The 23631-nt window shown below is 45.4% G+C and overlaps 1 protein-coding gene across 4 annotated transcripts in view; it reads left to right on the forward strand.

Moving 5' to 3' along the window:
• Window positions 1-23631, forward strand: part of atp8b4 (ATPase phospholipid transporting 8B4) — a 363747-nt gene that overhangs the window by 145661 nt on the left and 194455 nt on the right. For all 4 annotated transcript variants that reach the window (XR_013500782.1, XM_078241378.1, XM_078241379.1 and 1 more), the window contains one exon: window positions 23126-23184. Coding sequence is in view for 3 of the 4 variants with exons in the window: in XM_078241378.1 (XP_078097504.1) it covers window positions 23126-23184 (59 nt within the window). In the remaining variant the exon portion in view is untranslated. The remainder of the gene's footprint in view (window positions 1-23125; window positions 23185-23631) is intronic.

Here is a 23631-nt window from a genome sequence, read left to right on the forward strand (position 1 = left end):
GGAATCAAACCCGGGTCCCTGGCATTGTGAGGCAGCAGTGCTAACCACTGTGCCACCGTACTGCCCCTTACTGTGGCGTTCAGTTGCAATGACAGAAAACGTGATACCGTTTTTTGGAATTAAATATATTTAAAATTATCACAATCTATATGTGCCGCACAACAACATTTGGGCTTCGTGGTAAGAGAAGTACAAACATGGGACAACTAAAGAAAGGCTAGATCAGAAATGACTAGGTGTCCCCTTTCTAGTGTTGACCGATTACTAACTGTGGGACTCATAGTGATTCGGCACAATTATTACACTCTTCGGTAGATATAAACTTGAGACACTTTTATGCTGATTCTGGCAAGTTGGCATTAGCAAGCTTGTACTTGTTACTGATGCTTCTAAATCTAACTTCCTTCTCCCAGCATCAGGCTCTCTGCATTTGAATATGATGTTATAAAGGGCCTGGAATTATCAGTATAAACCCTGGGATCTAGCTCTATGATGCTGGAGTCTTGGGCGGCCCGCCCACCACTAGAATCGTAGCAGGTGAGGAGGTGGACCATGCAACAGTCTGTTGACCTCGGGCGGGGTTTTCCAGTCTTGGAGCGAGCGTGACTGGAAAATCCCACCCCCGGTGTGCAAACTGAAATGGCAGCGGAATGAAAATGGCGACATGTCATAGAGTCATAGACATCTACAGCACAGGAAAAGCCCCTTCGGCCCATCGTGTCATCTGTGCTGGTCAAAGATAAACTACCTGACTATTTTAATCCCATTTTCCAGCACTTGGCCCATAGCCTTGCATGCCTTGGCATCAGGCAGTGAGTCCCAGACTCTCACCACCCTTTGGATGAAGAAGTTCTTCCTCACGTCCCCTCTAAACCTCCTGCCCGTTAGCTTAAATCTATGTCTCTAATCATTGATCCTTCCACCAATCGGGAAACGTTTATTCCTGTCTACTCGATCATTGCCTCTCATTTCCACCTATATAATTGTGTATATACATTGCATGCAATACTGAGGGGCGATCAGGAGCAATTAAGGGCCCTCTTATCTTTTCAGATACTAAGTCAAATTGTAGCAAGCTGCCACCATCCTGATTATGATTACCTAACTCAGAGATTGATCCATGTGGCTGGACTATGCACTCCCTTCATCAGCTAATGGGCGGCACGGTGGCACAGTGGTTAGCACTGGGTTCGGTTTCTGGCTTGGGTCACTGTCTGTGCGAAGTCTGCACATTCTCCCCGTGTGTGCGTGGGTTTCCTCTGGGTGCTCCGATTTTCTCCCAAGTCCGAAAGATGTGCTGGTTAAGTGCATTGTCCATGCTAAATCCTCCCTCAGTGTACCCGAACAGTCAGGAGTCTTAGCAACAGGTTAAAGTCCAACAGTTTTATTTGGTAGCAAACGCCACTAGCTTTCGGAGCGCTGCTCCTTCGTCAGGTGAGGAGATCTGCTCACAAACAGTCGCCAGAGTGTGGTGACTAGGGGATTTTCACAGTAACTTCATTGCAGTGTTAACGTAAGCCAACTTGTGGCAATAATAAATTAACTTTAAAACTTTACACAACTGGTCTAAACAAGTATGTTGCTCTTCCTTCACACCAACAGCAACAACAGTGTGTATTTGCATAGCGCCTTTAACATAATAAAACTTCCGAAGGCTTGATTAATGTGCGCATTATAAAACAAAACATCACACTGAGAAACATAAAGAGACATTCGGTCCAATAACCAAAAGTTTGGGCAAAGAGGTATTTTTATGGAGACACTTAAAGGAGGCAAGCGAGGCAGAGAGGTGTATAGAGGATATACCATAGCTTCGGGCCTAAGCAACTGAAGACATGGCGACAAACAGTAGAGCGATTAAGTTTGGGGATGCTCGAAAGACCAGAATTAGAGGAGTGTAGATATCTTGAAGGATTGCAGAGTGGAGGAGATGACCGAGATGCCTTTCAGAAATAGCATGATCCTGGGTAATTGATTGACTAAAGTATTCGAACTATGGTCATTGAAATCTCTTAAATTCCTTACAATCAAATGATCAGCTCTGCAACTTCTGCCTTATGGTGGCAGCCTATCTTGTAACAACAGGACGTAACGCCAACTGAATACAAACATACAATCTAAGAAAGATATGAGGGAATACAGAGATAAATCTGTCCGCAGCCGCTCAGGAACTGTAATGAATATCAATGAGACAGAGAGGGAGGGAAAAGCAGAAGGGAATGAAAAGATAGCTGATGATGGGTTATGGAATTGCAAATTGTTTCTGAGCTCCTGGGGGTTAAAGGTTGGTCCCAAGGGGATGAGGAAAAGGCGAGAGGAAGAATTGCTGCCATAAAGAGTCAAGTGAACAAAAATTCACCTTTATGAAGAATCCTTCTGAGCAAGTAAATGGTGATGAATATTGACCAGTCCTTTGGAAGAAAGAGAAAGCTGGATATATGGAGAAGACCTCAAGCAGTGGAATGTTACAACAACTTAGAAAGCACCTCATCGTCACAAATTAACCAAGCTGTGTTGCTAAACAGCATGTCTTGAGAGCTGCAGAAAGTAGCAAGGGAGATGGCTTCAGTTGTGGTCAAAGCACAAGGTTTTTGAAGAGAATTTTGAAGATTGCAAATGGTGCATCATGCTTGCCCAAGGCAATATCAGTGTAAGGGATCAAGGGCTTGAAGACTCCTCTGTTGTAATGATGTTAATTAGGTAACGTTTCTGTTAAGGATGTCCTCTGTAGGTTAACGGTGTATCTCTATTAACAACTTTACTGTACATTTGTATATAGTTGCAAGTTGTTAAAGGGTGCAGGCAAGAAGTTATCTCCACATCTAAGTCTTATCACATCACTGCTCAACAACACACTGACTCTAGATCTGGATCAGGTGCTGCCTTATAACACTGTGTGGGCAGTACGGTACTCAGTCCCACATTAACCGTGTATCTACCAAACCCTTACCATAGAATCCTTACAGTGCAAAAAGAGGCCATTCGGCCTCAATCCCACCCAAGCCATATCCCCTTAACCCCACACGTATTTTCCTTGCTAATCCCCCTGACACTAAGGGGCAATTTAGCATGGCCAGTCAACCTAACCCGCACATCGTTGAACTGTGGGAAGAAACCGGAGCACCCGGATGAAACCCACGCAGACACAGGGAGAGCGTGCAAACTCCACACAGACAGTGACCCAAGGCCAGATTTGAACCCAGATCTTTGGCGCTGTGAGGCAGCAGTGCTAGCCATCGTGCTGCCCTGATACCACATCTGCTATCTGTGATGAAGTTGAAGGGAGAAGGAGAATTGTGAGATGCACAGTAAGCTTGCCTCGAGAGGAAAGAAATGCGAACTATAGCATAGGCGGACGCAAAGGTTTGTAGATAAAGAGATTAATATGCTGGGAGAACAGGGAAAATTCTGAGAACAGGGACCATAGGTGAATGGAACTTCGTATAGGATAAAGTGCAAACAGATGAGTTAGAATCATAGAATCCTACAGTGCAGAAGGAGGCCATTCAGCCCATCGTGTCTGGACCGACCATAATCCCACCCAGGCCCTATCCCCATAACCCCATGCATTTACCCTAGCTAGTCCCCCCTGACATGAAGGGGCAATTTAGCATGGCCAATCAGTCTAGGCTGGAGCTGGGAGATCAGAGGCTATTGGAAGTGGATGAGGTAACAATGGGATAAGATAGGGGTTGGGACCATGATGGATGAGAATATGAGCTTTGAAGTTTATTTTAGGAGGTGATCTGGACAATAGAAGTTGTGTGTTGTCCAATTTAGCCTGTGCACGTCACTGGGAGGAGGAATCGAATGCGTAGGAGGGAAGTAATGAGAAACAAGGGATTTGTTGCCTTGTTCCTCGCAAAAGCTGAACAAGATAGTTTCTGTTTTGTCAATATTAACGGAAGGAAGTTCTATTGAGTGAAGATGTTTTGAACAACCCTCCATGACCTCTCAGGAAGGAAAACAAAGTTCTCTTTCTTTCTAGTGCAGATAGTAATTTTTTCCCTGCCCATACACCTCTGAGATGCAAAATGAAATGCCGTTATTTAGTAAATGAGGTGAAAACATTTGCAACCTTTTCCCTTTTTCGTGAGTGAGTTCGGTCCTGTGGTATAAAACCTAATTTCGAAAAAATGTCTTTAAATCACTTTGTGTGTAAATATTGCCTCTCCTTTGCTTGGGTGGCCATCAGGACGGTTCTGGAAGTTCCTGCATTTCTTCCGGTTCCAGTTTGCTTGCACAGAATTGAGGTGTTGGCAAAAGAATCAGAGAGGGGAGATGAGAAGATTTTTATTTTAACACAGCGTTTTATGATTGAGCTGTCTGACAGGGTGAGGGAAGCAGATATCACAGTATTCTTCCACAAGAAATTGGATAAGTGGAGAAAATGTCAGGGCTGCGGACAAAGGTCAGGGGAGCTGGTCTCAGCCGCAAGTGCAAATATCCTGGTTGGCCTCCTGTGTGGTATAATTGTGGGCTGCTAGAATGCAGCACGGTGGCACAGTGGTTAGCACTGCAGCCTCACAGCACTAGGGACCCAGGTTCAATTCCGGCTTCGTGTCACTGTCTGTGTGGAGTTTGCACGTTCTGCCCATGTCTGCGTTTCCTCCGGGTGTTCCCGGTTTCCTCCCGCAGTCCAAAGATGTACGGGGTTAAGTTGATTGGCCATGCTAAATTGACCCTTAGTGTCAGGGAGATTAGCAGGGTAAGTACGTAGGGGTACAGGGATAGGGCCTGGGGAGAGTAGACGTGGGGAAGATGTTTCCATTAGTAGGAGGGACTGGGATCCAAGGGCACAGCCTCAGAGTAGAGGGACGATCCTTTAGAACACAGATGAGGAGGAACTTCTTCAGCCAGAGGGTGGTGAATCTGTAGAATTCATTGCCAGAGAAGGCTGTGGAGGCCGGGTCACTGAGTGTATTTAAGACAGAGATAGATAGGTTCTTGATTGGTAAGGGATCAAAGGCTATGGGAAAAAGGCAGGAGAATTGCATTGAGAAACTTATCAGCCATGATTGCATGGTGGAATAGACTTGATGGGCCAAAATGGCCTAATTCTGCTCCTGTATGTTACGATCTTATGGGTGGGATGGTTGTTGGTGCAGACTCAATGGGCCGAATGGCCTCCTCCTGCACTGCGGAGGTGGTACGATTCTATGATACATTCACTCGAGATTGGGAATGATGCTGCCCGATGTCTTTAGCCTGGTGCGCATTTTCAAACCAAACTCCATTAGTATAAATGGTCAATTCCTTCTCGATCAAGAAGTGCAGCGATATATTCAAATTTTATGATTTTAACAGATGGGAATTGAATGAACTGATGCACAGAGCGTTTGAAAACTGTTCAGAATTGCATATTGGGTCGTTTTCCTGAAAGATTTAGTTCCTCATATAACCCAGAACATGATGTGCTGTAAAGTCAGAACCATTTCCTCCTAGGACACTATGTGCGACACCAAGTAGAATCTACCCTGTTAGCTGCTGCAGTTTCTATTAAATTGACTTAATTTGATTAACATTTAGCCAGATTTTCTGAGTGTAGTGCACTAAGACTACATCAGTGATAAATGATGTGTGTGTGGCTGCATCTTTGATCTTTACTTATTAAACCCATGTTTATGTCAGGACTTGGCCTAACAGGAGGACACAGCTGCTGTGTGTCGAACACATTGACGTGGCTGTAAAAGCTTCATTGTCGAAGAGGTTTGAAATAGGAAAAATATGATTTCACTTGTTTCCAAATGGATCTGACTCCCTGGATCTTTTACTGGATTAATGTACGACTCAGGGCTGTACCAAACTAATTGAAAATCTCCAGTCTGGATAATGTCAGAGATTTTCTAATCTTGGGTGGACTACTGACAGCAATCTCGAGACTATAGAGAGGGGAAATTCCACTGATTCCTGCTGCTGATTGATACCTCGAAGGTCCTGAATGAAACATTAATTTCGCTGGGCGACACAATAGCACAGTGGTTAGCACTGATGCCTCACAGTGCCAGGGACCCGGGTTCAATTCCGGCTTTGGGTGACTGTCTGTGTGGAGTTTGCATGTTCTCCCCATGTCTGCGCGGGTTTCCTCCGGGTGCTCCGGTTTCCTACCAAAGATGTACAGGTAAGGTGGATTGGCCATGCTAAATTGCCCCTTAGCGTCCCAAGATGTGTAGGTTAGATGGATTAGCCATGGTAAATGTGTGGGGTTACGAGAATAGGCTGGGGGGAGCGGGCCTGGGTAAGATATTCTGTTAGAGAGTCGGTGCAGACTCAGTGGGTCGAATGAGCTCTTCTGCACTGTGGGGATTCTATGATTAATGCCTCAAATGTAGACATGTTTTAACACCATCCATTCTCCCTGTTAAGATCTGCTTAGGGATTGTTTATATTTTCCTCTCCAGATACTGGGTGGGAACAGAACCAGATTTGGATGCAAAGGCCTCATGGTCAAATAATTTGCATGAAGGAAGGGCCACTGAGTGGATATGAGAGATTGGGAAAGGAGAGAAAAATGTAAATTATCTCTAAATTTGATCTTTAAGATGGGATTTAAGCCAATCTGTTAACTAGACTGGGGGCAGGGAATCGATCAGTTAAAACTTCACAGCGTGAGGGGGAATCTCAGCCTCCAGGTTCCACCACGCTTTCCTGACCCATCTGCTTCTGGTGGTTCAGATACGTAAAACACCCAGCCAGCAAATAACCGGTCCATCAATCCTGCCCTGTACCTCATGGTGACTGGACACATCTCACTGCCCCTTCACTCCCTGCAGCATGTAATACCCCGAGAGGGGCAAAAGAAAAGGGATTAAGGGAAAATATCCTGGGATATTTCTCTCTGCGCACACACACACGCTTGCTCACTCACTCGCACACTCACTCACCCGCACACTCACTCACCCGCACACCCACGCGCACACCCACCTGCGCACCCTGCACACATCTCAACACCTACACACACCTTAGCACCTACACACACACACACCTACCCCTACACACACCTACACACCTCTACACACACACCTACATGCACCTTCACACCTGCACACCTACACACACACTTTCACTCACACACACACCTTCACACCTGCACACCCCTCTCCTCCGCCCCCCCATCGCCTTTGTCCCACCCCCTGGGTAATCAAAGCCACCCCTGAAGATCACATGGACCAATTATTATTGATTCTCAATAATCTCTGTCCCAGTCAAGTCCTGGTCAGCCTCCCTATGGAAGGGATGCAGAGAGCCAGTGTTTACTACACCCACCATCAACATATTCCAGGGTTCATTCATCTCTAAGAGGAACTGCTCGTTACTATTCTCACTCTTGCACTATTTAAACGCGTATCCCTTTAGAAGAATCTTCAGAGAGGCCCATCCTCTAGCTCCTTAATAATTCCATAGAGGTCAAATATTTACTAAAAAGGAGTTCTTTATTTCTGTGGTAGTGTTGTTGAAAGCAAGTATGTTTTTTTCTCATTTGGATGTTTTGTGCAATATTCTTCCTTCAACCATCATTAACAAAAACAGATTTGTTTAGTCCTTATCTATTTCAGTCTATGGACTTGGTTCGGTACAGCTGGTTACCATGTTTGTCTTCATAATGACTACACTCCTGAAGAAATGTGTTGGCTGTCAGTAGCTTTGAGGTTACCTAAGGACATGGTGCTATCTAAAAACAATTTTAATTTCTTTATTTTGCAATGAGGGATAATTGAAATTGATGGTGCGAGATAAGCTCATTAATGCTAGCGGAGATGTGTAATTAATCAGAGGTGTTCAGCGTCTGTTTAAGCAGTGGCTGTGAATCCTGTTCCTAGCTGGTTACCTGCATTCTTTCAAGTACTGATTTGAGTTGATTTATTATTGTCACATGTATTGGGATACAGTGAAAAATATTGTTTCTTGTGCGCTATACAGACAAAGCATACTGTTCATAGAGAAGGAAAGGAGACAGTGCAGAATATAGTGTTACAGTCATAGCTAGGGTGTAGAGAAAGATCAACTTAATGTAAGGTAGGTCCATTCAAAAGTCTGATGGCAGCAGCGAAGAAGCTGTTCTTGAGTCAGTTGGCACCTGACCTCAGACTTTTGTATCTTTTTCCCGATGGAAGAAGGTGGAAGAGAATATGTCCGGGGTGCATGGGGTCCTTGATTATGCTGGCTGCTTTTCCAAGGCTGCGGGAAGTGTAGGCAGAGTTAGTGGATGGGAGGTCGGTTTGCGTGATGGACTGGGCTTCGTTCTTGACCCTTTGTAGTTTCTTGCGGTCTTGGGCAGAGCAGGAGCTATACTAAGCTGTGATGCAGCCAGAAATAATGCTTTCTATGGTGCATCTGTGAAAGTTGGTGAGCGTCGTAGTGGATATGCCAAATTCCCTTAGCCTCCTGAGAAAGTAGAGGCGTTGGTGGGCCTTCTTAACTATAGTGTCACCATGGAGGGACCAGGACAGGTTGTTGGTGATCTGAACACTAATGTTCAAAGTCAATTGCAACATTACATTGATGGAGAGTCTTTTCAAGAACCTGCAGTGATGCAGCACTTTTAACAAAGTGGATCGCAAGACCCACTGAAAACTGTACTTCCCAAAATCTTGATTGAAGCAAGTATTTCTTTGGGTTTCCTAACAAGATGCTCGGGATCTCTGCACACATGGTTCTCTCTTAACATGTTGGGAGAATAAAACGATCGTACAGTACCGGAATTTCCTGAGATCATTTCATGCAGACACCACCACAACAGCCTTATGGTGCCTGCTGTCACTCCAGACATCATTCTAAGATTCAGCATGTCCAGTGCTGAATTATCCCGCCGAGTTGAATATGTCTGAGACACGAGCAGAAAACTCTCTTTGGTATTTCTAGGCTTTGGGTGACACAGTGGTTAGCATTGCCAGCTCACAGCGCCAGGGACCCAGGCTCGATTCTTGGCTTGGGTCACTGTCTGTGTGGAGTTTGCACATCCTCCCCACGTCTGCATCGGTTTCCTCCCGAGTGCTCCAGTTTCCTCCCACAGTCTGAAAGACGTGCTGGTTAGGTGCATTGGCCTTGCTAAATTCTACCTCAGTGTACCCAAACAAGCGCTGGAGTGTTGCGACTAGGGGATTTTCACAGTAACTTCATTGCAGTGTTAATGTAAGCATACTTGTGACACTAATAAATAAACTTTAAACTTTAACTTTCTTGTCCGCGTTGATGATTTTCTGCGATTGCTGCAAGGAATTTGCATTCATATAGCGCTTTACCTGATTCCTGCTCATCCCAAAGTGATTCACATCCATGGGTGCACCTCCAAAGCCTAGTTGTTGTTAATAATGTAGGAAACGTGGCTGTCAATTTGCACACAGCAAGATCCCACAAATAACAATGAGATAAGTGACAGGGTAAACTGCATTTGCTGTTTTCATTCATTTACAGGATGTGCACTTTGCAGGGCTAGGCCAGCATTTATTGCCCATCTCTAATTGCCCTTGAGAAGGTGGTGGTGAGCTGCCTTCTTGAATTGTTGAAGTCCCTGTGGTGTAGGTACACCCAGAGTGCTGTTAGGGAAAGATTCCAGGATTTTGACCCAGCAACAGTGAAAGAACAGCGATATATTTCCAAGCCAGAAAGTTGAGTGACATGGAGGGGAACCTCCAGATCATGGTGTTCCAAAGAGCTGCTGCTCTTGTCCATCAAGATAATAGTGGTCATGGGTTTGGAAGGTGCTGCCTAAGGAACCTTGGTGAGTTTCTGCAGTGCATCTTGTAGATGGTAGATGGCTGCCACTATTCGTCGGTGGTGAAGGGACTGAATGTTTGTGAAAGGGGTTGCAATTAAGTGGGCTGCTTTGTCCTGGATAGTGTCAAGCTTCTTGTGTTGCTGGAGCTGCACTCACCCAGCTAAGTGGAGTATATTCCATTACACTCCTGTCTTGTGCCTTGTAGATGGTGGACAGGCTTTGGGGAGTCAGGAAATGAGTAACTCGCCACAGGGTTAGAATCATAGAATCCCTACAGTGCAGGAAGAGACCATTCGGCCCATCGAGCCTACACCAACAATAATCCCACAATCTCAAGGTTCCTAGCCTTTGACCTGCTCTGGTAGCCACAGTATTTATACGGCTGGTCCGGTTCAATTTCTGTTCAATGGTAACTCCCAGGATGTTGATAGTGGGAGATTCAGCGATGGTAATGCCATTGAATGTCAAGGGGCGATGGTTAGATGCTTTCTTATTGGAGATGGTCAATGTCTGGCACTTGTGTGCCACGAATGTTACTTGCCACTTGTCAGCCCATGCTTGGATGTTGTCTAGGTCTTGTTGCATTTGTTGATTGATGGATTATGGTTGAATGATTCATGTTGGCCAGGATAATGGTAGGAGCTTACAACACCTCTTGAATAATGCTATGTGACATAACCATCCTAAATTCCACAATAGTTTTAGTTGATGCACACAGTGTCTCGGGGAGACAGCGTAGTGGGAAGGTCAGTGGACTATATGAACATACAAATTAGGGGCAGGAGCAGGCCACTCAACCCTTCAAGCCTGCTCCGGGATTCAATAAGATCATAAATGACCTGATAGTAACCTCAACCCCACATTCCTGCCTACCTCCAATAGCCTTTCACCACCTCGTTAATCTTGAATCTATCTAACTGCCTTAAATATATTCAAAAACCCTCTTCCTCAAAAGGCAGTGGAAGCAGCTTTTCAGAGATTCCTGACTCTCTCAGAGAAAAGAATTCTCCTCATTGCTATCTTAAATAAGTGACCCCTTATTTTTAAACAGTGACCCTTTTGTTCTAGATTCTCCAGCAAGAGGAAGCATCTGTTCCACATCCACCCTGTCAATACCCCTTAGAATCTTAAAGGTTTTGATTAAGTCGCCTTTTACTCTTCTAAACTCTAGTGGATACCAGCCTAATCTCTCCAACTTTTCCTCATAAGACAACCCACCCATTCCTGGAATTAGTCTAGTGAACTTTCTCTGAACTGCTTCGAATACGTTTACATCCTTCCTTAAATAAGGAGACTAATAATGTACACCTACTCCAAATGTGATCTCTGACGAAGGGTCTTCCAGACTCGAAACGTTGGCTCTATTCTCTCTCCACAGATGCTGTCAGTCCTGCTGAGACTTTCGAGCATTTTTCTCTTTTTGTTTCACATTCCAGCATCCGCAGTATTTTGCATTTATCTGAAGCATAACCTTCCGACTTTTGTAATCAATTCCCCTCGCAATAAGCAATTACATTCTTTTAGCTTTCCTAATTACTTGCTGTACCTGTGTACCAGCCTTTTGTGATTCATGCAGGAGGACACCCAGATCCCTCTGCATCTCAGAACTCTACAATTTCTCACCGTTTAGATAATAAGCTTCTTTTTTATTCTTTCTGCCAAAATGCACAATTTCACATTTGCCCACATTATAATCCATTTGCCAAATATTTGCCCACTCACCTAATCTATATCTGTTCCCTTGTAGCCTCCTTGCATCCTCTTCAATTCAACAACCTTTCTCTGTGTCATCAGCAAATTTAGCAACCATACCTACAGTCCTTCATCCAAGTCATGTAACAAACTTTAAAAAGTTGAAGCCCCAGCGCTGATCCATGAGGCACTCCACTTCCTGCCAACCAGAGAAAGATCCATTTATTCTCCTTATTTCCGGTTAGTTAACCAATCTTCGATTCGTGCTGATATGTTACCTCCTACCCCCTGAGCTTTTATTTTCCACAATAACCTTTGAGGTTGCAACTTACCAAATGCCTTTTTGGAAATCTAAGTACAGTACATCCACCGATTTCCCCTTTATCCACAGCACATGTGAATCCTTTAAAGAATTCCAATAGTATTGATTAAACATGATTTCCTTTTCACAAAACTCTGCCTGAGTAACCCAGGCTAATGCGTGGGCTCATCGATTCAAATCCCACCATGGCATTTGGTAGAATTAAAAGAACCTGGAATTGAAAGGTCATTTCAGTAATGGTGACCATGAAACTATCATGGATTGTTGTAAAAACCCCTCTGGTTTATTAATGCTCTTTGGGGAAAGAAATCTGCTGGTCTGGCCTCCATGTAACTTCAGACCTAAAGCAATGTGACACTGTCCTCTGAAATGGGCCCATAAAGCCACTCAGTTCAAGGGCAATTAGGGATGGACAATAAATGCTGGCCTTGCCAGCGATGCCCAAATCCTGTGATAGAATAAAGAGACAAAGCATCTGTTTATAAATGGGGGAAGTGAAATTCAGTCCTTTTTCAATAATATTCTATCTATAACGACCTATATAAAATATCACTCAGACTGATACTGTGCATGTACGGGAAAAGAAAACCACAAATAAAATTAGCCAAGTACAGTTGGTCATATTCCAAACGTTCTTATCTTATACTTCCCATTTGATCATCAAAAGTCAACATCCTACCCACCTTCAAAATATTTCAAAATTCCTCATGTTGCCTTAAGTTTCTCCAATGACACTAAGCTCTGTTGGACCTACTTATTCATGCAATAAAGAATTGCATTTTTCCACTTAAATCTCAGAGGTTTTCCAGTAGAAAGGATGATAGGACTCGTGTATTAACAGCTGAGGATGCCATTGATCTCTATTGTTATGATTGCAGGTTTGATGTCGCAAATTATTTATTGAGTGGGCTAAAACCACCAGATAAGTAAAAATGAATCATAGCATCCCATCGAGCCTGCACCCACAACAATCCCACCCAGGCCCTATCCCTGTAACCCCACGTATTTACCCTGTTAATCCCCCTGACACGAAGGGGCAATTTAGCACGGCCAATCCACCAAACCTACACGTGGGCGGCACGGTGGCACAGTGGTTAGCACTGCTGCCTCATAGCGCCGGGGACCAGGGTTCGATTCCTGGCTTGGGTCACTGTCTGTGTGGAGGTTGCACGTTCTCCCCATGTCTGCTTGGGTTTCCTCCTGCGTGGGTTTCCTCCGGGTGCTCCAGTTTCCTCCCATAGTCTGAAAGACGTGCTGGTTAGGTGCATTGACCCGAATAGGCGCCAGAGTGTGGTGACTAGGGTAATTTCACAGTAACTTCATTGTAGTGTGACTAATAAATACATTTAAACAAAAAATCTTTTTAGTGTGGGAGGAAACTCGTGCAGAGAATGTGCAAACTCCATACAGACAGTGACCCAAGCCGGGAATCGAACCCAGATCCCTGGCCTGTGAGGCAGCAGTGCTAACCACTGTGCCACCATGCCACCCTTCAGAGGGCAGATAAGAGTTAAGAGCTGTGGGTCTCATGTAGGTCAGACCAGCTAATGATGGCAGATTTCCTTCCTTAAAGGTCATCAGTAAACCAAGTACATATTTGTGACGGTCAGTGATAGTTGCCATGGTCGCCATTATTGAAGCTACTATTCCAGATTTTTAGCAATTGAATTTAAATTCCACCAGCTGCCATAGTGGCATTTGAATCTGTGCCCCCAAAGCATTAGCCTGGGGCCCTGGATTATTCACCCAGTGACATTACCAGTACTCTACCATCTCCTGAACCATTCACAAAACATTCCAGCATCATCCGTGTACTCAGTTGGGTGTGGACCAAGCCATTAGGGCTGAATCACTTTGTACAATGGATGGGGCCTGGCAGGGGGTTTCCACCACCTGCAATCCCATCATTTCGAAACAATGGAGCTGTGATCAGTTCGCTGTGACTCAGTCTGCGCAACTGGTCAGTTTGTGTGGGCTCAGCAAGTGATGAGCCAAACAACCTTTTTTAGGTTTTAAGACATGTTTTTCCCCAGATCAGTCAGAGGGAGAGAGGCGGGCAGTTTGTGAGATCAGAAGGACCCTGCCTAGGCACTCTCTTCCCAGCCATCTTGTAGGCTTGCGCCCTGCCTGTTGTTTGACCAGCCAAGTACTGCAGGCAGCGTCTTATAAATCAACATAGCAGCTGCTGACTTCAGAGAAAAATCTGGAATCTGGAAAGACTTCAGTCCAGTCTGAAAACATTCACATGAATCACTCTGCAAGATCCGTATACAACTGACTGTGTAGCATGTGGGGTGTGTGTGTGGGCAGCGTGTAGCATGCATGTGGGCAGCGTGTAGCATGCATGTGGGCAGCGTGTAGCATGCGTGTGGGCAGCGTGTAGCATGCGTGTGGGCAGCGTGTAGCATGCGTGCGGGCAGCGTGTAGCATGCGTGCGGGTAGCGTGTGTGTGTGGGGGTAGTGTTGTAGCACTCAAGTGCATCGTGCATGTTGCGTGTATGTGTGTAGCGTGGGTGTGTGTAGCATGTGTGGGTGTGTGTATATATATTCACCAGGAGTCCAAATTAGTGTCAGTGTCACGCTGGAGTGAATTTCTCATCTTCCGTCAGTCCCCGCCATGGCGGGTCAGGAGACCCACTGGAAACCGGAGTGAAATGGATGACGATAAAGACTCGACCGGAATGTTCCCCCTCCCCCTTCCCATAAGGGGCAATTTAGCATGGCCAATCCACTAACCTGAGCATCTTTGGACATCTTCTGTTTCTTCTTGCTGTGTCCTGGTCCATCCGGACAATATAGGACCACGATTGTGGTAATTTCTCCAAGAATTCTCCAAATTTCAATTGACCTCTGATGCAAACATGTTCTCCCTGTCAAGATATGATAATGTTCTTGCTCTGTGATAACTACTATAGTGCTCAATCTGATTACTTCAGTACATTTCCTCTCTTCCTCATACTTTACCCCCCACCCCGGGCATGTTTTGCAATCTTCCAGTTCTGCCGCTGTCAACGGGTTTTCCCATTGTTTGCACCCTCTGCCACGAGGGAAACCACAGTGAGGGATCACAGTCGGCGGGACTGGACGATCGCGCTGGCGGGAACAGCTGAAAAATTTTGGCCTGTGTCTTTGACCTGTGGCATCAATGTATGTGTGGGTACGTATTGAAGAAAAAGCTCCCACAGTGCATACCCTGCACAATAATCCTCGCCAGGGCCTCACCACCTCTGTCGAGCCGTGACGAGATTGTAAAGAGTGATCTGGCATCCCAAACAAACTGTTCATTTTTAACAAATAATCATCTGTTCTTTCCAAAAAAAAAATGTTTCAAAGGCTACTCCAGACTGCACTTAACATCTCTGCATTCAAGGACCTAATAAGGAAATTGACAGTTGAGAAAGCGCCATTTGGCTGATCTCTCTCGAACCCTCACTCCCCCAGTACGGAATCCAGCTGGATTGAAACAACCCTGGATACTTGTTCCTGCTGTTGATTATTCCAGGCCTGTAAACGTTGCAATCCTGCTCCTGTTGTAAATGAGAGCAGCTGTTAGCACTGGGGGAAAGTTTCAGGCATTATTCTGAAATATATACAAGAACTTATTTCCACCTGTGTGTTGAGATGAAAAGGGTTCCTGCACCCAACTGATGTTAAGACTGACTCCAGATTGCCCCTTGACTCAGTGAAGGGGCAGCGAATTATAACACTGTAACTTCCGGGTTCCCCAACGTTTGGTAGAACTAACATAGGGGGAGCTATACGATAAATGGCAGAACCATAAAGGGTGTAGATACGCAGAGGGACCTGGGTGTGCAAGTCCACAGATCCTTGAAGGTGACGTCACAGGTGGAGAAGGTAGTGAATAAGGCATATGGCATGCTTGCCTTTATAGGACGGGGCATAGAGTATAAAAGTTGGGGTCTGATGTTGCGGTTGTATAGAACGTTGGTTCGGCCGCATTTGGAATACTGCACCCAGTTCTGGTCGCCACACCACCGGAAGGACGTGGAGGCTTTAGAGAAAGTACAGAGGAGGTTTACCAGGATGTTGCCTGGTATGGAAGGGCTTAGTTATGAAGAGAGATTGGGTAAACTGGGGTTGTTCTCACTGGAAAGACGGAGGATGAGGGGTGACCTAATAGAGGTGTATAAAATTATGAAAGGCATAGATAGGGTGAACACTGGGAAGCTTTTTCCCAGGTCGGTGGTAACTTTCACGTGGGGTCATAGGTTCAAGGTGAGGGGAGGGAGGTTTAACACGGATATCAGAAGGACGTATTTTACGCAGATGGTAGTGGGGGCCTGGAATGTGCTACCGGCAAAGTGGTGGAGGCGGACACACTGGGAACGTTTAAGACTTATCTAGATAGCCACATGAACGGAGTGGGAATGGAGGGATACGAAAGAATGGTCTAGTTTGGACCAGGGAGCGGCGCGGGCTTGGAGGGCCGAAGGGCCTGTTCCTGTGCTGTATTGTTCTTTGTTCTTTGTCATGTTTAGGGGGTACCCCGATGATCCGCTGGGGAATCCCTCCAGGAGGTTCCCACATACCCGACAATTGTCCAGAAGTGCTAACCTCCCCTGGACAATTGTGCTAGGCAGGGAACCATTCAACAAAGTGATTTAAATCACAAACTTGATTTTTTGATTTGATTTGATTTATCATTGTCACATGTATTAACATACAGTGAAAAGTATTGTTTCTTGCGCGCTATACAGACAAAGCATACCGTTCATAGAGAAGGAAACGAGAGAGTGCAGAATGTAGTGTCACAGTCATAGCTAGGGTGAAGAGAAAGATCAACTTAATGCAAGGTAAGTCCATTCAAAAGTCTGATGGCAGCAGGGAAGAAGCTGTTCTTGAATCGGTTGATATGTGACCTCAGACTTTTGTATCTTTTTCCCAACGGAAGAAGGTGGAAGAGAGAATGTCCGGGGTGTTTGGGGCCCTTGATTATGCTGGCTGCTTTTCCGAGGTAGCGGAAAGTGTAAACAAAGCAAATGGATGGGAGGCTGGCTTGCGTGATGCATTGAGCTACATTCACAACCTTTGTAGTCCCTTGGGCAGAGCAGGAGCCATACCAAACTGTGATACAACCAGAAAGAATGCTTTCTATGATGCATCTGTAAAAGTTGGTGAGAGTCGTGGCTGACATGCCAAATTTCTTTAGTCTTCTGAGAAAGTAGAGGCGTTGGTGGGCTTTCTTAACTATCGTGTCGGCATGGGGGGATCAAGACAGGTTGTTGGTGATCTGGACACCTAAAAACTCTGGACAGTTCTGCTACTTTTACCCTGGTAGTTACTCTGAAAGAGTTAGAAGTAAAGAAATCACTTTTAGCTCCAGTGTAAATGCCTGAACACCCAGATCAAGCCTTGCAATGGACCCACCACCCCTCCGAACCTCCACTCCCTGCCTGACACCCCGCCTCCTCTTAACCACTTGCCAGTGAAACTTAACTGCTCCCTTGACCCTTTGAACATCCCCTTTATGACAGCTACTGCCATCAATAGAAGGCGCTCCTTTCCTCTCTGCACCCCAGTTACTCTGCACTGATGATGCCAGGGGCGCGCCCAGTTACTCTGCACTGATGATGCCAGGGGTGCGCCCAGTTACTCTGCACTGATGTTGCCGGTGGCGCGCCCAGTTACTCTGCACTGATGATGCCAGGGGCGCGCCCAGTTACTCTGCACTGATGATGCCAGGGGTGCGCTCAGTTACTCTGCACTGATGTTGCCAGGCACAGCTCCTGCCTTGCCCAGCCTGAGTGTGGAAAGTTGGGTGGACAGGAGCTGTGCAATTATAGCGAGGGCAGGTCTGTCGAGAATGGCAATCTGGTGGCGATGATCACTGCTGAAGTTACACAGTCTGAGTAATGAAACTCTTGCTCAATATAACTACTTTTATATTGGTGTGGCATCAAATTTCACCATTTTGATCACTTTTGTGGTTGTCTTAATTTTAAAAAAAGATTTGTGTCTGTGAGAATTCTTCAATGTGATTGGCTGCTAATCTGAGCCCCACCCCTTAGTGACATCACAGTTGCTGGATGCTGGGAGATCCCGTTTACTCGGTGTTAAATTCCAATTAACACCATGAAAGAAGAAATCGACACCACAGCGATTGCAATGTCTTTAGTTAATTTGATTTATTATGGTCGTATGTGTTAGCATACAGTGAAACGTATTGTTTCTTGCGTGTTATACATAGCATACCGTTCATAGAGAAGGAAACGAGAGGGTACAGAATGTAGTGTTACAGTCATTGCTAGGGTGTAGAGAAAGATCAACTAAGCGCGAGGTAGGTCCATTCAAAAGTCAAAAGTCTAAAGAAAGGGAAGAAGCTGTTTTTGAGTTGGTTATAGGCAGCTTCCTTCAAAGTCAGCGGGAAGAGCTGCCATTTCTCCATTGATTGCAAATCTGAGCCATTGAGACTGACCTTACAAACAGCAGAGCCAGAGAATGACCTTTGTTTTGATGCTGTTTGTCGCATTCCATTCCAATTCTTTTCCCGCACCTAGTGGTGCATTAAGGCAGACTGTTTCCATTGCTAGGATTTCCCGGAACAGGTCACTCGCCTGTCACCAGGAGTTTATAGCTTGGCTGGGCGCCACCCCGCATCAAGTGTGGCTAACCAGGAGACTCCCTCAATCTTACACCAGCCATTGACGTGATGCAAGGATTTACAGTGACACTCAACCTGTTTCACCGCATTATAAACGCACCTTCCTTGGCCATCAAGCCCTGGGTTGGGACTCGAACCCTGAGCTTCTGGCTCCGAGGCAGGGCCACTAACCCACTGCGCCACAAGACTACCTTATTTGTTGCATAGGGTGACTTCTATGGAATGGGGGATTTGCAATGCATACAATTGTGGTTCATCCTCAGTCAAGGCTGCAGTGTGTGCTGAAATGGCCTCCCCAAAATCACTGCAACCAATGGAATCCTGGTGATATTCTGGCATCCCAAAAGGGAAAAAACAGAAACATTTGGAAATGCAGGGTACTAGTGAAACTTGTCCAAACTGAGCTTCATAGAATCCCTACAGTGCAGATGGAGGCCATTTTGCCATCGAATCCATACCGACCACAATCCCACCCAGGCCCCATTCCCTGTAACCCCTCATATTTACCCTGCTAATCTCCCTGACACTAAGGGGCAATTTAGCATGGCCAATCCATCTAACTTGCACACCTTTGGACTGTGGGAGGAAACCGGAGCACCCAGAGGAAACCCATGCAGACATGGGGAGAACATGCAAATTCCACACGGACAGTGACCCGAGGCCGGAATTTAACCCCGGTCCCTGGTGCTGTGAGGCAGCAGTGCTAACCACTGTGCCACCGTGCCTGCCTCGTATACCTTGAAATGGAACTCCAGTAATCCTGACGGCCCCACTGATTCTTATCGGGACTTGAAACAGTAGAATCATACAATCCCTAAAGTGCCATTCGGCCCATTGATTCTGTATCCATAGCAATCCCACCCAGGCCCTATCCCCGCAACCCCCCACACATTTACCCGCTAATCCCTCTAACCTACACATCCCGAGACATGAAGGGCAATTTAGCCTGGTCAACCAACCTAACCCGCACATCTTTCGGACTGTGGGAGGAAACCTCCGCCGACACAGGGAGAACGTGCAGACTCCACACAGACAGTGACTCAAGCCGGGAATTGAACCCGGGTCCCTGGAGCTGTGAGGCAGCAGCGCTAACCACTGTGCCACCGTGAAGTTTTTCTTTCCTTCTGGGATTGATTTTCCTTATCCTTCTGAGTGACGATTGCAATGTTACCTTCAGGGAGAAATATTGATTTAGATACTTAAGGAAGCTGGTAACCTGGGCATCTTTTCTGTACCGTAAAGTTTTTAACGGTGTTAATCTGTGACTGACGATTTTTTAGATGTAGATTTTTCCAGTAGAGACGTTGAAGGAAATGACCCATAGCTGTTTTCAGCTCTCATTGTCTTGGAAAGGAAGTGTGGCTCTTTCCACTTTCCAGCTGCTAAAAGATAACCAGTGAGGCAACGGGACAAAACACGAGGAACATGTTTTTCAAATGTACAGCTGTTTCATTGCCAACAGAATGACTCGCGGCTAAACATAGTTATCATCATTTATTTAGAAATCTTATCTTTTGCGCGGCTTGATTCTTACCTAGCCAATCCTGAAAAGGCAGTTGTTTTCCCTCTCGTGAATCGAGCCAACTTGTTCATTTGCATTGTTAAATTGGATTTTCTTTTTTTAAAAAGTCCAAATTGACCATCTGGTGTCAGAATTTGTGTGCACAATTACCTAGGGGATTCAATTCTCTTTTGGAGTGTACTATTTAACATGTTCATTTAACATTTCATCCATTTCTATTTCATAGAATCCCTACAGTGCAGAAGGAGGCCCTTCAGCCCATCGAGTCTGCACCAACTCTCCAACAGCGCATCCTAGCCCTATCTCCATAACCCCGCGTATTTATCCCACTGATCCCCCGAAACCACACACATCTTTGGTTGCTCAGGGGCTCACGGCCAATCCACCTAACCTGCACATCTTTGGACTGTGGGAGGAAACTGGAGCACCCAGAGGAAACCCACGGAGACATGGGGAGCACGTACAAACTCCACACAGACAGTGAACCAAGGCCGGAATTGAACCCAGGTCCCTGGTGCTGTGAGGCAGCAGTGCTAACCACTGTGCCACTGTACTGCCCAACACAAGACATAAATCTCTCTCATTTTAAATCATGTAGCAAAAGCTAAATTGCATTATAATGGATGAGAAAGTCTTGCATATCTACCATTGCACTCTTTGAAAAGCAATTCCGATGTGCCCTGTTAGAATCATAGAATACCTACAGTGCAGAAGGAGGCCATTTGGCTCATCAAGCCTGTGCTAACTCCCTTACCGAGTGTCTTACCCTGCCCTATTCCCATAACCTTACACATTTACCATGGCTAATCCATCTAACCTACACATCCTGGGACACTAAGGGACAATTTCATAGAATCATAGAATCCTACAGTGCAGAAGGAGGCCATTTGGCCCATTGAGTCAGCACCGATCACGATCCCACCCAGGCCCTAGCCCCATAACCCCATGCATTTACCGTGGCTAGTCCCCCTGACACTAAGGGGCAATTTAGCATGGCCAATCCACCTCACCTGCACATCTTTAAACTGTGGGAGGAAACCAGAGCACCCAGAGGAAACCCACGCAGACATGGGGAGAATGTGCAAACTCCACACAGACAGTGACCCAAGCCAGGAATCGAACCTGGGTCCCTGGCGCTGTGAGGTAGAAGTGCCACCCAATTTAGCATGGCCAATTCACCTAACCTGCACATCCTTGGACTGTTATTAATTTATGTCAGTTTATACTTGAGCATGGGTTCAATGTTAAATTTTCTTTCCATTCTGTTTATCAGCAGGAGGTAAACTCTCGCTATTACAAGCTTACGTTTTTGGCTTGGAATAAAATGCTGGCTGCTGACACTGTTTTTCAGAACTAAATTAGTAAAATGGGTTTTTGTTGACAACTTTTTCATAAGTTCACTTTTTAATTTTACATCTCATCCATAAAGTTAGTAGTTAATGTCTGGTTAGCACTGAATGTCTGGTTAGCACTGCACATTAGGGTTAACCCAAATTCCTTGAACCTGGTATCTGCATGCAGGATGTGACCTCACATCCTGGGAATCTGTCGACCGGAGTCATTGGCTAAGGCCGTGTGTGAAAGTAAAAGATTTGTTTTATCGGGTTGGCAAAGTGCTGACAGTATCTGGCCTGTTGCTCTGGAATGCTGCCAACCAGTCAGAGGTTGTCACCAGTGCATGGGATACATCCTCGGAGCTGGGAAAACTAGGTTATGGGTAAAAATGGAAACCAATTATTATGAGAAACAGACATCCCCCAATATATTTTTCTTTCTTTTGTAGAATACGATTTGTGGAGATTCTGTTAAGAGTTTAAAGTTTATTTATTAGTGTCACAAGTAGACTTACATTAACACCGCAATGAAGTTACTGTGAAAATCCCCTAGTCGCCACACTCCGGCACCTGTTTGGGTAACACTGAGGGAGAATTTAGCATGGCCAATGTACCTAACCAGCATGTCTTGCGGACTGTGAGAAGAAACCGGAGCACCCGGAGGAAACCCACGCAGATATGGGGAGAATGTGCAGACTCCACACAATCAATGATCCAAGCCGAGAATCAAATCCTGGTCCCTGGCACTGTGAGGCAGCAGTGCTAACCACTGTGCCACCGTGCCACCCATTTCTCTGCATGGTAAATAGTATGGTAAAACCTTACAAGATCTCCAGTTTGGATTGAGCCACTAACTTTACACTGCCAAATGGAAATGGTCTGTCCCTTCAGGTCAAATGGTGTTAATCATAGAATCCCTACAGTGCAGAAGGAGGCCATTCAGCCCATAGGGTCTGCACCGACCACAATCCCACCCAGGCCCTATTCCTGTAACCCCACATAATTACCCTGTTAATCCCCTGATACTTGGGGCAATTTAGCATGGCCAGTCAACCTAACATGCACGTCTTTGGACTGTGGGAGGAAACCAGAGCACCCGGAAGAAATCCATGCAGACATGGGGAGAAAGTGCAAACTCCACGCAGACAGTGACCTGAGGCTGGAATTGAACCCAGATCCCTGGCGCTGTGAGGCAGCAATGCTAACCACTGTGCTGCCCCAATCCTGTTAGTGCTGTGATGCTCACAAGAACAATCATCTCTTGTTATAATGTCAAACCAGAGGTGAGCCCTGAACCTGGAATCTGCACTGTGATCTAAAACCAGCCTTGCCTCATTAATTAGAAAAATCACATTTAGGTTATTTTAATTGGGACTTCAGAGACTGAATAAAACTGGATCAGAATGTACAAAGGGGACAAATACCTATTTATAATTGGTGTTCCTAACTCTTGAGTCATGAAGACATTTTTCCATCGGTGTGCGCCCAAAGGGACTAGGTGCTACCAGTATAATGTAACTGCAATGTTAATACTTCTGTTTGGATCGAGGAGGTGAGACAATAATAAAGCTGCCCTTCTGAACTCTTGAATTGACACATAGGTGTTCCAATATTTGAAAACTGAGTACCAATCATACTCATTCTGCTTGAAGCAGTCCAGTTTGCAGAGCAGCCAAGGATTTACGTTTGTTCCGACACTGATGGCTATTCCTCCCCACACGAAATAAAGAACTTTTTTTCAGATTTGTTGAGAAGACACTTTTGGAAATAAGAAATGTCGTTGCAAAGACTCTAATGGAGGTGTTACAAATTCTCCTTAACTGGATGATCTGATGACACCACTTCTTCGCACTCTAACTACACGAGGAAGATTGTTTGTACATTGTTTGAATCGCTTGTTCTTTTTGTTTTTCAGAGGAGGAGCGGCAGGTGATAGCTAACAACCGTGAATACAACGAAAAGTTTCAGTATGCCGTAAGTGAAGGCTTATTCTTTGTAAATAAGCATATCATTATTTAGTGACTGATAGTGGCCATGCAGCTATCTGACCAACTATAAAAGTACCTCCATAATGTGCCACTTCTTTGCTGAGTAATTTTGTTAGGCAGTGGGCATTCTTATTAATAAGTTTATACATTATTCCACAAGGCAATAGGGTTTGTTGGCTTCCATATGAATTAGATGTGCATTATAATTATTATCAATAAACGCAGATACAATGATAACTCTTACTAAAAATATTCATTTTTTTTATTCATGAGATGTGAACATTGCCGCTGGGCCAGCATTTATTACCCATCCCTTATTGCCCTTGAACAGGGGAGGCAATGACCAGTGGTATTATCGCTAGACTATTAATCCAAAAACTCAGCTATGTTCTGGGGACCCAGGTTTGAATCCCACCACGGCAGATGGTGGAAT

Source organism: Mustelus asterias, chromosome 24, assembly GCF_964213995.1.
Source record: "Mustelus asterias chromosome 24, sMusAst1.hap1.1, whole genome shotgun sequence".
In the NCBI taxonomy this organism is placed as follows: Eukaryota; Metazoa; Chordata; class Chondrichthyes; order Carcharhiniformes; family Triakidae; genus Mustelus; species Mustelus asterias.